At 36.2% G+C, this 15,795-nt stretch overlaps 2 protein-coding genes across 5 annotated transcripts; one reads left to right on the forward strand and one right to left on the reverse strand.

Moving 5' to 3' along the window:
* Positions 1 to 444: 444 nt before the first annotated feature.
* On the reverse strand, positions 445 to 3,046 carry LOC145729725 (uncharacterized). The gene is made up of 2 exons (XM_081980603.1): positions 2,299 to 3,046; positions 445 to 1,471 (listed from the first exon to the last, which is right to left on the reverse strand). Exons 1-2 carry the CDS (start codon positions 2,713 to 2,715, stop codon positions 1,322 to 1,324), a joined length of 567 nt encoding a protein of 188 aa, XP_081836729.1. The 5' UTR covers positions 2,716 to 3,046; the 3' UTR covers positions 445 to 1,321.
* Positions 3,047 to 3,200: 154 nt separating this feature from the next.
* LOC145729722 (putative inorganic phosphate cotransporter) lies at positions 3,201 to 15,347 on the forward strand. 4 transcript variants are annotated; one of them, XM_081980597.1, is made up of 11 exons: positions 3,201 to 3,343; positions 3,395 to 3,466; positions 3,736 to 3,880; positions 4,199 to 4,428; positions 13,486 to 13,699; positions 13,753 to 13,851; positions 13,901 to 14,127; positions 14,174 to 14,323; positions 14,377 to 14,509; positions 14,563 to 14,804; positions 14,866 to 15,347. In XM_081980597.1, exons 3-11 carry the CDS (start codon positions 3,832 to 3,834, stop codon positions 15,043 to 15,045), a joined length of 1,524 nt encoding a protein of 507 aa, XP_081836723.1. In that variant the 5' UTR covers positions 3,201 to 3,343; positions 3,395 to 3,466; positions 3,736 to 3,831; the 3' UTR covers positions 15,046 to 15,347. The 4 variants fall into 4 exon arrangements, with proteins under 4 accessions (XP_081836723.1, XP_081836726.1, XP_081836725.1 ...); XM_081980600.1 differs by lacking the exon at positions 3,736 to 3,880; XM_081980599.1 differs by lacking the exons at positions 3,201 to 3,343; positions 3,395 to 3,466 and having other exon boundaries at positions 3,545 to 3,880; positions 4,211 to 4,428.
* Positions 15,348 to 15,795: the final 448 nt, after the last annotated feature.

Raw genomic sequence — 15,795 nt, forward strand, 5'->3', positions numbered from 1 at the left:
TGTTTAAAAGGTAATCGAAAGTAGATATCTTCAGTCTCAAGTCTTCAAAAAAACGGTCCAAAAAAAGTCCTGATATAGATGATGAAATTCTCCATAACATAAACAAACGTTTTTTGTTGAGAGGATGCACTGTTCTTTATTGTGATGGATTATACAGGTACCACATTTTAGCACTTGGGTTTCATAAAATGTCTTCCTCATCTGACAAAGAGGATAATCCATGTTTATCTCAGCCTCGTTACGGTTTAACAGGCGCAAATTAGCGAAGGTCGAAGCTTTGTTATGACCACTCTTGAGCGAAGCTCAAATCAAGGGTCGACAGTACCATGCTTTGGGCCGAGCGATGGTCCTAAGCGAGGGTCCCCGTTATGTCCGTACCGGTCCGTAAGTTAAAATAGTATATTATGTTATTAGGCGTAGAAAGAGGCGATTAATGTGCTGAGCTCGGAATTGTCCGACCGAAGCGAAGCTGAGGTCGACAATTGAGCGAAGCACAATAATCGCTTTCTACGTCCGTGTAACGTATACTATTTTTTTTTCAAGCGGCTTGTATACAGGGTTTATGGATTTGCGATGTTTTTACCGGAAAACCCAATTTGTTGGCTAGTTAGGATAATACTAGCATACATAATTTGGTCAATCATTTTAATACAAATTTATAAATTCAACTTTTTCATTAGGCATAATAAACCACTGATTTTTCATGTTTGGTTGCTTTATTCCTTGCATTACAAACTTTTTATATTCACAACACAATTTACATAAATTAAAATATCAATTAATAGAAAAATGTAAATAATAATCTACACATTTTCTTTGTCGGTATTCGAACTATGAACCGTCAAATTTACAATTCTGCCATAAATGAAATTCCTGCCCCTTTACTTCATGGTCTACATTTAAAGTAGGTTGTTGTTGTGGGTTTGTTGAAATTACTGGTTCTCTGATATCATCTGTGGTATTGTTGTCCATTGGTATTAAATTACAATCATTTACATCCAGAATTTTCATTGCTGTGTCATTTTTGTTTCTTAAAGAATCGTCAATGTAGCCTTCTGCTACAGTTGTAGACCTCCAACCACCGGGTCTTTTCAATGAGCAAATGTCTCCACCATTATCTACAAGAAGAGTTGCAGAGGTTCGGCGAAGGCAGTGACCAGTATATTCTTTGACATCAGCCAATTTCAAAAACAACGCTATTTCCTTGGGAATACTTGAGATTTTGTGAATACCCATTACAACTCTGTGGCAAACTCCATTTTGATATTTAATGAAAAAACGATTTGTATCAATAACATCTGGACGAAGAGACAAGTATTTTTTACAAATATTTATGTAAAATGGGCTTGTAATTTTTCGTGTTTGGAATTTTAACCAGAATTAATTTTTCCTTGTATTCAATATCTTGAATTCTCAAGTTTACCAGTTCATTACATCGACATGCCCCTGATATGCCGTATATTAAAACAACCTAAAAATTTTGATCGAAAAGTAGTATGCACACAGTGGAGTAGTGAGTGTAAGTGAAAGCAAAACTCAGAGTCGATCACACAAATATATATTAATAAGTTGTTATCTGCCTAACCTGTTTCGGGTGTATTCAGACACCCATCTTCAGAGGCTTAACTAGATCACTAGTCTGCTGGCTGTCATTCTACAAGGGGGGGACAGCTGAACCCAGATGTACTAAGGTAGTTTTTTAAATTCTACACAGGGGAAAAAAAACCTTGATCAAAAAACCCAGTTCTGGTTTTAAGGTGACAGGTTGTTTGGTTTTTTATTCTCAAAGGGGAAAAAAACTTAATCAAAACCCAGTGTTGATGTCAAAGAGAAGAAGTCAGTTGCTTGGTTTTTTATTCTTGAAGAGGGAAAAAACGTAATCAAAACCCAAGGAAGTTGAATGATGTAAAAACTGCATGTTTATCTATCTGAAGGAGACCAAATAGACACGAAAGGGACGTCACACAACAAAAACCGCGGTGGACATTCACAAGTTCGACACTGAACAGGTTAAAATAGGGGAGACTTTCCCTTTTTGTCACTATGGTAGTGTGACCGTGCGGGGCTTCATGGCTTGGGTGCAGCCGGACATGGACTCCATGTCCGGCTTGAAGTTAAGTGGTTAAGTTAAGTTAAGCCTCTGAAGATGGGTGTCTGAATACACCCGAAACATGTTAGGCAGATAACAACTTATTAATATATATTAGTGGAGATCGACTCTGAGTTTTGCTTTCACTTAAAAATGTTGAATATAGGTATTAAAAAAAATCATAAATTCATTTTTGTTTCGGATCTTACCTTCATGGCTAAATACTTTTTGTCAGGTGCTTCTGTTAAAAAAGTGTCTACTTGGTTTTTGGTGAAAGTTTTAGACTTTTTAGCTGCATAGTTTTCACTTTTTCCCTTTAAAAATGCTTGCACCTTTTTATACGATAGAATATTTATACTGTCTTTAATATTTAGCTCAGCTTTAAGCATGGAATATTGCGCCCACATTGTCGAACTCTTCAATGATTTACTTAAATGGGCCAAATAGGCCAATACAACATTTTCGGTAAAATTGACCGAGTGGTGTTCTCTGGCCCAAGTGATAAATTTATTGTACGCTCGTTCATACATTTTGCGGGACCTGCCAGGAATCAAATTATTTAGCGTATTTGACGCTATTGCTGCTAAAGCAGGTGGTGTACAACTTATTTTATCACTATCACTCATTTCGGCGATTTAGGTCGCTTTACGGCTTCACTGAAACTTTATTTGACAATACAACAACGCAATTAGTAGTATTAGTACAAGGTGTTTGAATTTTGAATTAGTGTGCCATGGACATCACGATTTTTGACAGATGACACAATGAAAGCGTAATACGGTAAACATAGGATGTGTATCGTTTCCTAGCCAGGTTAACCGATTAATTCGGACTGGTAAATATACATATATAACGGTTACCGAAAAAATATCATTCTCATAGAACAACGGAGATTTGAAGCCAGAAAACCAGAGCAAATGGCCGATAACATTTTTGAAAGCCCATTTTCAAGAACCGCGTTCCGTGTAAATTCGGAGCGCGTAACCGTAATCGACAGATGACGCTAGACGCTAGACAGCCATGATACGCCCTCTGTTAGACAACTTTGGAAATAGCTTCGTGTTGTTATCGTTTATCGTATTAGCCGTGTTGTGTCAATTAGTTTTTGTCTTTTTGTGGCAGTCCGTTTATTTATGTTGATTTTGAATTTGATCACAAATTTAGCCCTGACACCTTCAGGAAAACTGTATTTCAGAATAAGAACATGAAAGGATTGTATTGCAGAGCCAAGCCTGACAAGCCAATCAAAGCAAAGTAAGTGTTGCATTAATTTCATCTGCTTTTTTCTAAATGCAACGCTTTTAGTCTGGATCGAGTTCTGGACATTATTTTTTACCTCCTAGGATATGAAATAGCCTTTCTACGCCGGCAGTACAGGTACACAATAGGCTTATTTTAGACCGCTTGAAAAAAAATCTTTTTCGCATAAATAAATTACGATAAAACCAGTACTTCAAATAATTTGCATTTATTTTATTCTGTTTACGATATTTCAAGTATTTTAAATTACAGACTTGAAATAAGATATCACCCAATCGAACGTATTTTTAAAATCCTGGAAACAAAAGATAACAATTAGTTACTTGTTTTGATATAACAATCGGCTACCATTTTCAAAGCACTTAAACCGGATAATTTTATTGTAGACGTATATTGCCTAACAGTGTTCTCTAAAACGATTTATAGGAATATATTTGAAAAAGAGTGGTATAACCAAATAATTTGTACAAGTGTATAGGAAAATGTCTGCTGCAACCAGACATAAAAAAGTAGCAGTTAAAGTCGTTACAGGTAGGTAGGGATTATACATTTATTAATTTTGATTTAAAATAGTAAATTAGCTATACACCGTTAGTCCCGATACAATTATCACGGTAGGTATATTCAGAGTTAGGAAAACACATCAGATATTTTTCAATGTGTAATAGTATATATTACATACTTAGAAATTACAAATTAGAAATAAATAATTATTACCTTTATCAATTTACATGAATCTTACTCGTCCACTCAAAAAACAATAAGATATCTAAATAGACACTTGAAAATAAAATGTATTATTTAGTTATAACGTTAATTATATACCTAATTTAAGAAATAACCTTCTAGAAAACATTACAGCCAAAGTCAGCTTGAGTGACATACAAGACTCGAAGAAAAGAGAAATTTACATTAAAGGCTATGATGCTGAGAACAAAGGACCAATAGTCGGAGCTAGACATGTTCAAGTTTTTCTCATGTTTTTGTGTCTCACAATCGGCATTGCGATGAGGTTCAGCTTGTCAGTGGCGATTGTAGCTATGACTGATAGAAACGCTTCATCGAATCCCAACGTGCCGGTAAGAACTGCAATATTATACCGAAAACAAAATTAAAATAGAATGACATTATAACCACTTATCACTGAAAGCATGAAAGTGGAGTTCAGCGTTATTGCCAAATTTATCTAAATCTTTAATATTTTATTGTCACGTACCATTAAACGCCCATTTCTTACACTTCGGCATAACTGATTTTATAAAAATTCTAATTTCGACTTGCATTTATGCTTCTTTTAAGGAAAGCTTTAAAATACTTGCATTTCGTAAAAAACTTTTCCTAGTTAGGTTGAAAATAAACATTAATATAGGGGCTTTACTGTTTCTGAAATATTGACATCCAGAATGGCGATTTAAAAAGCATGTAACTGATACAAATCATCATCATCATCATCAATCACAAAAATTGTCTGGATATATCCGCCCGTGCTACCAACCTTTCAAAATCATAACAAGTCGGAGTCAAAAAAATTCAAAACAAGTTTATTTAGTAATAATATTGAGTTACTACCCACATAATGCAAAGAAAATAAAAATAAATCATGATAAAAATACTGTCACGAAGGATAATAAATCAAATTTATTACTTGAACGGAAACATTAAAAAATGTTTATATTACTTGAGCGGAAACATTAAAATTGTGGAATGCGGTCGGAGTGCAACTGCAATTAAGATGCATTTGCTGAAATTGCGAAATAATGTGGAATGTTTTCCAAGTACCGATGGTCGAAGGTCGTCACGAGTTGTCGGCTAGACGAGGCCAGGTCTGGGAGTTTTGATTGGTGGAATCAGTGTCTGGAATGCTATAAAAAAGAGGTTGCACCCTAGAGAGGGGTTCAGTTCAGTTCAGTCAGTTCAGTCCAGTTCTGTCCAGTCAGTCCAGTTTTGCTGTGCACCACGTTGGTGATCGAACCGCAAATGTCAATTAGACATGTCCGTAACGCTCAAGTAAAGTTAATCGCGAACCGCGCTCCAAGTGACAAGCCTCTCTCCAAGATTCTGTCTTCTATAGAGATGTAAGTATGTTTATCGTACTTCTATGTTGTGTATTAATTTACGCCTGGTTTATTATGATTTTATTGGGAGTTAGTAACGTTTTCGTTGGGTTAGGAAACCTGTTATTTTATTAGCTAGTAAGTTAGGAGTTGTTAGGTTTAAGTACGTATTCAATAGAACTTGATGGTAAAGTTAACTGTGTTTTATTTTCACGCTGAAACGAGATCCCAGGCAAATAAGTTGAATTAAATTCAACACGTCACGCTAGTCGTGACATATGGTGGAGGCGCCTACGTTTCAGGGTGGAAAAAACATAAATTTTATTTTTTAAATTTTAATCGTTCTATTTAAAATGGGGGGTACTTCATCAAAAGAAGAAGAAATAATTATTTCTCAAGCGGGTAATAGCGGCGGTATTTCTAATACAGCGTCTCAGGAAAAAGATAATTCATGGTCAGCTAAGGAAATTTTGATTATTATTTTTCTGTGCATGGGGGTGTTAATGCTTGTGTATTTTAGTGTCAAAAAAAATTATTAGTTTGATGAATAAGCAAATTCGCAAAGAAATTGCTAGAAATAATCAAATTGTTTAAGAAAATCGTTTAAATTTTGTCCAAAAGCTTGAAAAATCGAAATAATTAAAAATACTGCCAAACATTTCGTATTAATTTTTCATGAGTGAACCAAGTGACAAATCACGAGTACGAACTCGCAGTAGAGCTCAAAGTGTATCAGACAAAGAAAAATTTGTTTTGCAACAAGCACTAGCCCAAGGGAAAAACCCCGAAAAAGTCTTAAAAGAGTTGAGAGAGTTTAAACCCGCACATCATAGCTCAACTGTCGGTTCCTCTGCTTCTGCAGGTGCCCCAGAAGTCGACAGAACAACTTCTATTGTCAGTGTAACAAGTAGTGAGGACGAGAGCCCTTTCGAAAAAACTGTCGTAAGTGCTCAAATTGAGACCCCGCGAATTCGAACAACAAAAGCTTCGACTTCCCAAGTTCAGAAAACTAAAGATTCCAAGGCAGGATCACGATCCCCAGAACAGTTTTTTAAGCCAAGAGCTTCATTGAGTAGGACTCCGCCTAAACCGCAAGAATCAGAAGAGTCTTGGCAAGAAAGTCCCTTAGAAGTGGTAGTGCCAGAGAAGAGAGAAGTGGTAGTGCCAGAGCCTACCTTATCCCGCCCCACAGATTTGTTACAAGGTTGTAATAATCCTTGCCCACCCCCTGTAATTCAAGAGAGAAACAGTGAGATACGTCCTAACAATCCGGCAGCAATGGCTAACATGACTTTACAGGTAGCTTTGGCTGAGCCAAAAACTCCAGCCACACCAAAGTTTACATGCCCACCTACATTTAACCCATCTATAGACTCTCCCATTATTTTTGTGAATAAATATGAAAAAGCAGCGATTGCAAACAGCTGGTCGGAAAACCACAAAATTTCCTACTTAGCAAATTTCTTGGAAGGCCCGGCTCAGACTTGGTTTGATGGTTATATTAACGAACCGGCAAACCAGGCAAAAACATGGACGAATATAAAAACGGACTTTTTAAAAGAATTTTCTGGAGAACAGCCATTGAGAAAACTAAAGTTTCGATTAAATACACGAAAACATCAAGACAATGAGGATGTTAAAAAATATTATTTTGATTTACTTGCGTTGGCAACGGAAATTGACCCGACAATGTCTTTTGACACGTTTAGGGACCATTTTGAAAATGGTTTGCACCCATCCTACTATGAAATGTATTACTTGCTGAGTTCAGGTAATCAAAATTTTAATGACTTAAAACAGCTAGTGTTAAAGCTGAGTGACATTAAAGAGAGAACCCTGGTAAATCAGATGACACGGGATACGGCACTGTTTTCCGTGTCCGATGCGTTAAATAAATAAGGAGAATCAAATAGTCAGGAGCGGACCGGGAAATACAACAAATTTTCCACGCAGAGATGGCAATCCAAATAGAAATCGAGTCTATTATAATAGTAATAGCACAAGAAGAAATTTCATAGATAACAGGAATGTCGCCAATAACGGTCCGAACAGGAATTTTGTCAATTATCGTGGAAATTTTACAAGAAATACGCCACCAAGGAACAATGCCGTGAATAATGGTTCAAATAATGGCGGTCAACGGCCATATTACCAAAATCAGAATATGCAAAGGAATAGAAATAATGAGTACAGAGGTCCAAACTATGGAAACAGAGCACCTTACCGAAATCAAGGTAACAACTATTTACCGAATACAAGAACACACGATGGACGCATTAGATGCACTAATTGCAAAAGAATTGGGCATGCATCGTGCAACTGGAATGCAAACAGTTCCAGAAATAATTCAGATAACCGTCGAAATGATCGGGTATACCAAAACCCAAACGAAAGAGGACAATTTCGTCAATAGAAAGCCCTAACGAGATTGTCCACCTGTCATCAAAGGGCGTCAAAGGAGGGTTATTGTATGTGCATTTAAAAGTAAATAATCAAGAAAATGTAAATGTCGTTCTGGACACCGGAGCGTGTAAAAATATTGTGGATTTAAATTATATTAATAACATGTATCCGTTGGAAAATGAAGTTGAATTAATTACGGCAGGCAGTTACCCTCTTACACCTATTGGAAATTCACAAGTGACGATTGAAGTTAATAATAAAGAGATACGCGTTGAAGCATTAGTGGTAAAAAATTTGTCTAAAGCTCTAATTTTGGGACATAACTTTTTGACGACGACAAAGTCAGTCATTGACTATAATAACAATAAAGTGACATTGCAGCATGGTTCGGACAAATTAATCCTAAATTTTGGAGATTATGATTCAACTGAAGAATGCGAGCCACAGCAAGACTTGTTTGTAAACATAGCAAACGAGCCAACAGTAAATTCCCTAAAAATTACTGTCGCTAACGATTACGTGTTGAAGCCCGGGAATGATATAATTACCCGATTGAACTTGAACCTACGACCGTCTGACTTGGCGGAATATTGTTTTATTGAGAAAGACAGTTTTTTACGACCGAGAAGTCTTATTTGCGTAGGATTACCGTTTTTGCAGAATGGACATTTTTATGTTAAGCTTAAAAATGTCGGTCATCGTAGAATTTTTGTAATAAAAAATTCCACGATTGGTAATCTCGAGAAAACAATTAAAATGGACATGACAAAAATTCCAATTTGTTGTATTAATGAAACCGAAAATGATGAAGAAATAATTACCATGAATGACCATAATTTAAGTAATATAACAAACTTAGGAATACATAATAAATTGCAAACGCTACTTGCGGAGTATAGTGACGTTTTTTCAAAAACACCAAAATATATGGGGAGAACTGATGTAATTGAACACGAAATTGACGTAGGAAATGCTAAACCCATAAAACAAAAACCTTACAGGGTAGCACAAAAAGAAAGAGAAATAATAGATAATCAAATAAGGGAAATGGAACAATACGATATAATAAGGCAAAGTAACTCGCCCTGGGCAAGTCCCGTCGTATTAGTAAAGAAAAAGTCTGGAGAGACGCGATTTTGTGTCGATTATCGCAAGTTAAACAATGTAACAGTAAAAAATTCGTGGTCAGGATCTAATATTGAGGATATTTTGACTTACTTAGGAAACGCCCAGTATTTCTCATCGTTAGACATGTATTCAGGTTATTGGCAAGTCAAGGTAAAAGAAGAAAGTAAACCACTTACTGCCTTTACGGCGCCAGGTCATGGATTATGGGAATTTAATGTAATGCCTTTTGGATTGTGCAATGCCCCGGCAACATTTCAACAGTTAGGGGACGTAGTGTTTAGAGATTTAAAATGGAAAGAAGTTTTAATTTACATGGACGACATTATAATTTTTTCTGAAACAATAGATGAACATTTTGAAAAATTACGTAAAGTTTTCAATAGACTTCGAAGTGCAGGCCTAACATTAAAACCTAAAAAATGTGAATATCTAAAAGAAAAAATTAATATTCTTGGTTATACAATTTCGACAGATGGAATTTTTCCTGATAAATCAAAATTAACACGACTAGCGTGACGTGTTGAATTTAATTCAACTTATTTGCCTGGGATCTCGTTTCAGCGTGAAAATAAAACACAGTTAACTTTACCATCAAGTTCTATTGAATACGTACTTAAACCTAACAACTCCTAACTTACTAGCTAATAAAATAACAGGTTTCCTAACCCAACGAAAACGTTACTAACTCCCAATAAAATCATAATAAACCAGGCGTAAATTAATACACAACATAGAAGTACGATAAACATACTTACATCTCTATAGAAGACAGAATCTTGGAGAGAGGCTTGTCACTTGGAGCGCGGTTCGCGATTAACTTTACTTGAGCGTTACGGACATGTCTAATTGACATTTGCGGTTCGATCACCAACGTGGTGCACAGCAAAACTGGACTGACTGGACAGAACTGGACTGAACTGACTGAACTGAACTGAACCCCTCTCTAGGGTGCAACCTCTTTTTTATAGCATTCCAGACACTGATTCCACCAATCAAAACTCCCAGACCTGGCCTCGTCTAGCCGACAACTCGTGACGACCTTCGACCATCGGTACTTGGAAAACATTCCACATTATTTCGCAATTTCAGCAAATGCATCTTAATTGCAGTTGCACTCCGACCGCATTCCACAATTTTAATGTTTCCGCTCAAGTAATATAAACATTTTTTAATGTTTCCGTTCAAGTAATAAATTTGATTTATTATCCTTCGTGACAATACTTAATCAGTAGCCACAGCCCAAAAACCTGGGTCTCTCTCTCTATTCAACTTATTTACTTTGTAGCAAAGTTCTTTAAGAAAACACTGGTTTTGCTTGCAAATATTTAATGAGGACGACCGTATCACCTATCTCAAGCCTCTTCATAACACTACCAAACGATTTAAAGTAATGAAAACAGTGGACAATGAAGCCAGATCTTTGAAGATAAGTTTCCTACTGTACAAGGACAACAACAAAGGGGCCAAATACTTCCTTCAAAAGTGATGTGATTTAGCTTCAATGTGCTTAACTGCATGGACTATCATCAGTGACGGTCTTCATCAGTGTTGCAACTAAAACGAAAATGATTCAGTATTGATATCTGACTTTTAAATCTCAAAATTTGATCTGACTATGAAATGTGAAGAATCAAATTATCAGCCAGGTGGCAAAAGTTTTTTGTATATGGGTAGGTATAATCGAAAAACCAACTTTTCAATTGAGTTATCTACATGAGCTGTTCTGCTGTTCTATTCTAGGTTTATTAACCACATTATAATTGTGTTTTTTTTCCACACACTCAATTGATCCAAATAAAACTTTGTACACTGAAGGTTTATATTAATTATTTATTCACAGTTCAAGGTACAGTACCTATACATTTTCTTCAAGTGAAAAGCTTAGGTAAAATAGGTGGCAAAGAAAACTGGTCTTACCTACCTGGTCCACAGATTGAGTGTGAGTGGGTGAACCTTTCACCATACAAGCTATGATAAAAACAACTTTGTCTTACTAGCCTAATGTTTGTTTGGACAGTAGTGAAGTTCCAAATTAGCAAAGGTAGGTGAAATGTAGTGATTGAAAGTCTCTAAAGATAAACAATTTGCGTCTAATTCAATACACCATTTTACAGGACATACCTTTTAAATGTGAACTCCAGTTACACATTACTTGCAAATAAACTATTTTTGGTTAGTAGACATTTTACAAGTATCCTTGTAGGTGAATGATGTTCAAGTTAACTAATAGAGCTAATTAAATATCAGTACTTACCTTACCCAGTAGAACTAGGGAAAAAACATTGATAATCAGTTATAAAAAATGCTTTTTTATTAACATCATACAATATAAAACCACTTAAACGCTATGGTGTGTTGACAATACTACAAAACAGAAGGATACAATAAAACTAGCCGTCACTATGTCACATAGGTCACTAAATCTGCCCTCTTTTGTGATCCGTGTATAGTAAAGTAACTTATCTTCAAAGATCTGGCTTCATTGTCCACTGTTTTCATCACTTTAAATCGTTTGAACTATTAAGAAGAGGCTTGAGATAGGTGATTCGGTCGTCTTCATTAAATATTTGCAAGCAAAACAAGTGTTTTCTTAAAGAACTTTGCTACAAAGTAAATCAGTTATGTAGAGACATTGAATGAGGTTATAAATGCAACTTACCAGATTTTTGGGCTGTGGCTACTGTTAAAGCATCTTTATGACGATTTATTTTGATTTTCTTTGCATTATGTGGGTAGTAACTCAAAATTATTACTAAATAAACTTGTTTTGAATGTTTTGATTAGAGAATGACGGACGGCGATTTGTTATGATTTTGAGAAGTTGGTAGCAGGGCTACGACCGCTTGGCACAAGATTTAAAATTTTCGAATTTTAAAGCTGTTTTGCGTCTTAATGGTCAAATCTACGATATTGAATAAATTACAAGTTTATAGCCGAAAGCGGGCTCTACAACTTTTTTCCATTAAATGAACCGTACAGGCGCAAAAAAGTCAAAACCGTTTTCCATGTTAATCTCCTATGCCCAGGGTGCTCTTGGACACTTGGTATTTTGCCTGTTGTAGATATTGCTTCTTCTGGAATATCGTGAGGCATGAATTTTTCGTTCTTTTTCCGGCTTTTAACAGCAATTGGGTCGGTAAATCTGTGATCTCTAACACTTTCTTTCTAAAACACTTGACCAACTTATTCTTGGTAACAACACCTTTTTCATCCCGGTACTATTATTATTCAATATTATAAAAAAAGTATTTATGTACTGCGTTTTTTTCATAAAACCTAAATGGTAGAAAAAATTATATAGTGAGGTTTTGTTTTTTGTTTATCAATCCCAATCCTCTGACCGGTTTCGTCGTATTACGGCTCATCAGAGAGGCTATAGGGCTTGATAACCAAAGAACAAAACCTTCATTCCAGTATAGTCAACTGGATGCCAGAAATGATAGTTAGCCGTAATACGGCGAAACCGGTCAGAGGATTGGGATTGATAAACAAAAAACAAAACCTCACCATTTTCAACCGATCGGTGTTTACCGCATGATGCGGCATTAATGGGGCTGTTCCTAGATTTGGGAACGCCATCTGTACTTTCTAACTCATAGAGTTGAGTACAGATGTCACCAGATGTTGCACAACAACTATCATTTCTTGCATCCAGTTGACTATACTGGAATGAAGGTTTTGTACTTTGGTTATCAAGCCCTAAAGCCTCTCTGATGAGCCGTAATACGGCGAAACCGGTCAGAGGATTGGGATTGATAAACAAAAAACAAAACCTCACCATTTTCAAACAATAACTATCTTCTCACTATCAATGTCAAGGTATTTCCCTAATAGCATATTTAAATGATGTAAACTTTTTTTAGAGTCTGATAATGAAAAGTATCGTTTATTACACGTCCGAAATGGTTTTCCTGTTCTCGCACGACTTCCCGTGTCGGCTTTGCTGTCTGGGGAAACTGTCACGCACACACGGAAAATAGTAGTTTTCCTATTCAGTGTGCAAAGTTATGTTTTCCCACACGCGAAAGCAGTTAGACGAACGACGCGAAGCGGAGAATATTACCCCTGAATATTATTACATTTTTGAATTCTACGCAAAATTCTAAGCAGATTTTATGTATAATAGTCTATATAAAACCACTGCTGCAAGGTATAATCAGCATTTTAAAAAGTGTGCGGGAAAAAATTTTTCCCGCATAGTGTGCGGGAAAGTGCCACTTTGCACACACTTTTACGTATGCAAAGTAGCTTATTTGCAAACATTCGTAGAAAAAAACTTTTTTCTGGACTGGTCATAAAATATACTATTCCCGTTCTCCCATGACTCTCCGTGTTTCCGTGTTTTTTTGCGCTCACATCACAAAAATTAAAGCTCCAACGGCATATGTCGACAGATAATTTTACTTTTATTTTTTTTACATTCCCTAACAATTTTTAATACGGATTCTATAACACCATCGATGTACTCATTTTCAGTTGGATAGACAAATCTAAATATTTTATGCCGATTATGTTAACTAACAGTTTCCTATGTTATTACATACATTTCAGACATATCAATGGGACAACACCAGCGTAATTTTGTCATCGTTCATTTGGGGCTACGTATGTCTTCAAGTTTTGGCTGGATATTTAGGAAGTATCTACGGACCCAAATATTTTTTGTTTTCCGCTTTTGCCATCAACTCTGTGGCTTTTATTCTCATTCCAGTTGCAGCAAACATTTTAGGGTCTATTGGAGTTATGCTCTGCCGAGTGGTTCAAGGTAAACACATCAACACTAATAAAAAGTGTTCGTTGAACAGTTTAGTTTCGCAGGACTTGCTCAAGGTTTTATATTTCCGTCAGCTCATAACGTTTTAGGAAAATGGGCTCCCATAGAAGAAAGATCAACAATGGGAATGATTGTCTATTCTGGTAAATTAAGTTTAGCTAACTCATGATATTTTAACTGCCTGAAATTTAGGTCTCAACATCGGCCCGATTCTTTCTTATATCATAACTGGTTACTTGTCATCTTCATGGGTTGGATGGCCTGCTTCATTCTACTTGTTTGGTGCCATAGGACTAGCTTGGTGTGTTTTATATTACTTCTTGGCGCACAATAGCCCTGCTTCCCATCCGAGTATATCAGATGAAGAACTGCGGTATATTGAGGCATCTCTAGAGCAAAAGAGTGGAGAAGATGAAGAAGTTAGTTTAAAAGTGTTATTTTTTTTTTGAAATTAATTTTTCTAAGGAGGTTCCAGTTCCCTGGTTGTCTATTTTAAGCAGTTTACCAGTTTCTGCTGTATTGGTTGCAAACGTGGGAGCTTCTTGGGGATTTACGATGGGAATGACCGAGACTCCTACGTATTTGGCCAAAGTTATGAAATTGGAAATTGCTTCGGTAGGGAACTAAAGTATCGTCCTTAAGCAACAAATATGGAAATTTAATTTTAGACCGGTTTGGCCAGTTCAGTTCCTTATATCTGTTCAGCAATTACGGGAGCATTAGTAGCACCTTTGTCTGACTGTCTCGTTCGTAGAGACTATATCTCAAGAGTAAATTCAAGAAGAATTTTCCACGTAACAGGTAACTATAACGACTTATATTTGCGTAACACATAAAAACGGAAAAATGTATAGCATTATATGGATCGCTTGTTTGCCTACTACTGCTAGCATACGTTGCTAAAAGTCAAACAACTTCAGTCATTATGATAGCACTAGGCAATGCATTCCATGCGGGCACAATAGCGGGATACTCAATCAATCACATGGACTTATCACCACGATTTGCTGGTATTCTGCAAGGAATTTGCAATGGTACCAGTCAGCTGTTTGCCTCATTTTCTCCGTTGTTAGTCCAATTCGTTGTTCGAGATAAGGTTTGTCCTCGTTGACAACAATAAAACACAACTATAATAATTATGTTTGTATGTATGACAGGAAGATGCCAGTCAATGGAGGTTAGTTTTTCTTGTAGCAGCAGTGATTTACTTTGTATCCGCCACGTTCTTTGCATTGTTTGCTTCTGCGACAAGACAAGAGTGGGATGGACCTATTAGCAATGTTGAAGAAAAAACGGCAAAGCTGAAGAAGCAGTCGATTATTAGTGTCACGGGGTAATAATCTGAAGATCTGACTTATATTCTAGTTTTCTCTTAAAATACGGGGCCGATTTTACTAGCTTGACCTTATTAACATGTTTCTTGTTTTTTAAAATTTAGCTTGAAATTGAGATGGGATGTTTCCATGATTTCCTTATTTTTGTTTTTTAAGAGAAGATTAAAATTGGCTGGTTTGCATATACCAGGTGTCCAAGAGCATCCTGGACATAGCAGATTAACATGGGAAAACGGTGTTAATTTTTTTGCGCTTGTACGGTTCATTTAATCGTAAAACTTTCTTAATAAAAATTATAGAGTGCATCTTCGGCTACCAACCTGTAATTTTTTCAATACTGTGGGTTTAGTCGTTTAGACTCAAAACGCCTCTAAAATTCAGAAAATTTGAATGTTCCGCCGCACGGTAACTATGGCCCGTAATAGTATATTTCATTACCAGTACAGAAATGAGGATTTTTCCGTGCGCGCGTGACAAATTCTCGTGTGAGGCGCAGCCGAAAAAAACTAACGCATATTGACAATTTTTGGATAAAATACAGCTATCAATAAGTGGGTTCAAACATATCCACTTGTCACTTATTTCGTTACAAACTTTATACCAAAGTTCATTACAATAGAACTTGCTAGGTGTAATCACAATTTGCGACTCGTTGTTGGGTACGGGGTAAACAAATTTTAAATCACAAGCACTCACTTCAAACACTGGTATTTTGATTGCAAGAATGACCATATCGTCCATTATTAATAGACC

The sequence above is a fragment of the Ips typographus genome, linkage group LG5 (genome assembly GCF_016097725.1).
Source record: "Ips typographus isolate SLU linkage group LG5, UJ_Ityp_2.0, whole genome shotgun sequence".
In the NCBI taxonomy this organism is placed as follows: domain Eukaryota; kingdom Metazoa; phylum Arthropoda; class Insecta; order Coleoptera; family Curculionidae; genus Ips; species Ips typographus.

Coding starts and splice junctions, on each gene's coding strand:
- LOC145729725 (XM_081980603.1), bottom strand. CDS start 2,715: ATGAGTGATAGTGATAAAATAAGTTGTACACCACCTGCTTTAGCAGCA. Junction 1,472..2,298: donor AAAAGTATTTAGCCATGAAG/GTAAGATCCGAA, acceptor CAAAATTTTTAG/GTTGTTTTAATATACGGCAT.
- LOC145729722 (XM_081980597.1), top strand. CDS start 3,832: ATGTCTGCTGCAACCAGACATAAAAAAGTAGCAGTTAAAGTCGTTACA. Junction 14,324..14,376: donor TGAAATTGGAAATTGCTTCG/GTAGGGAACTAA, acceptor ATTTAATTTTAG/ACCGGTTTGGCCAGTTCAGT. Junction 14,805..14,865: donor AATTCGTTGTTCGAGATAAG/GTTTGTCCTCGT, acceptor TATGTATGACAG/GAAGATGCCAGTCAATGGAG.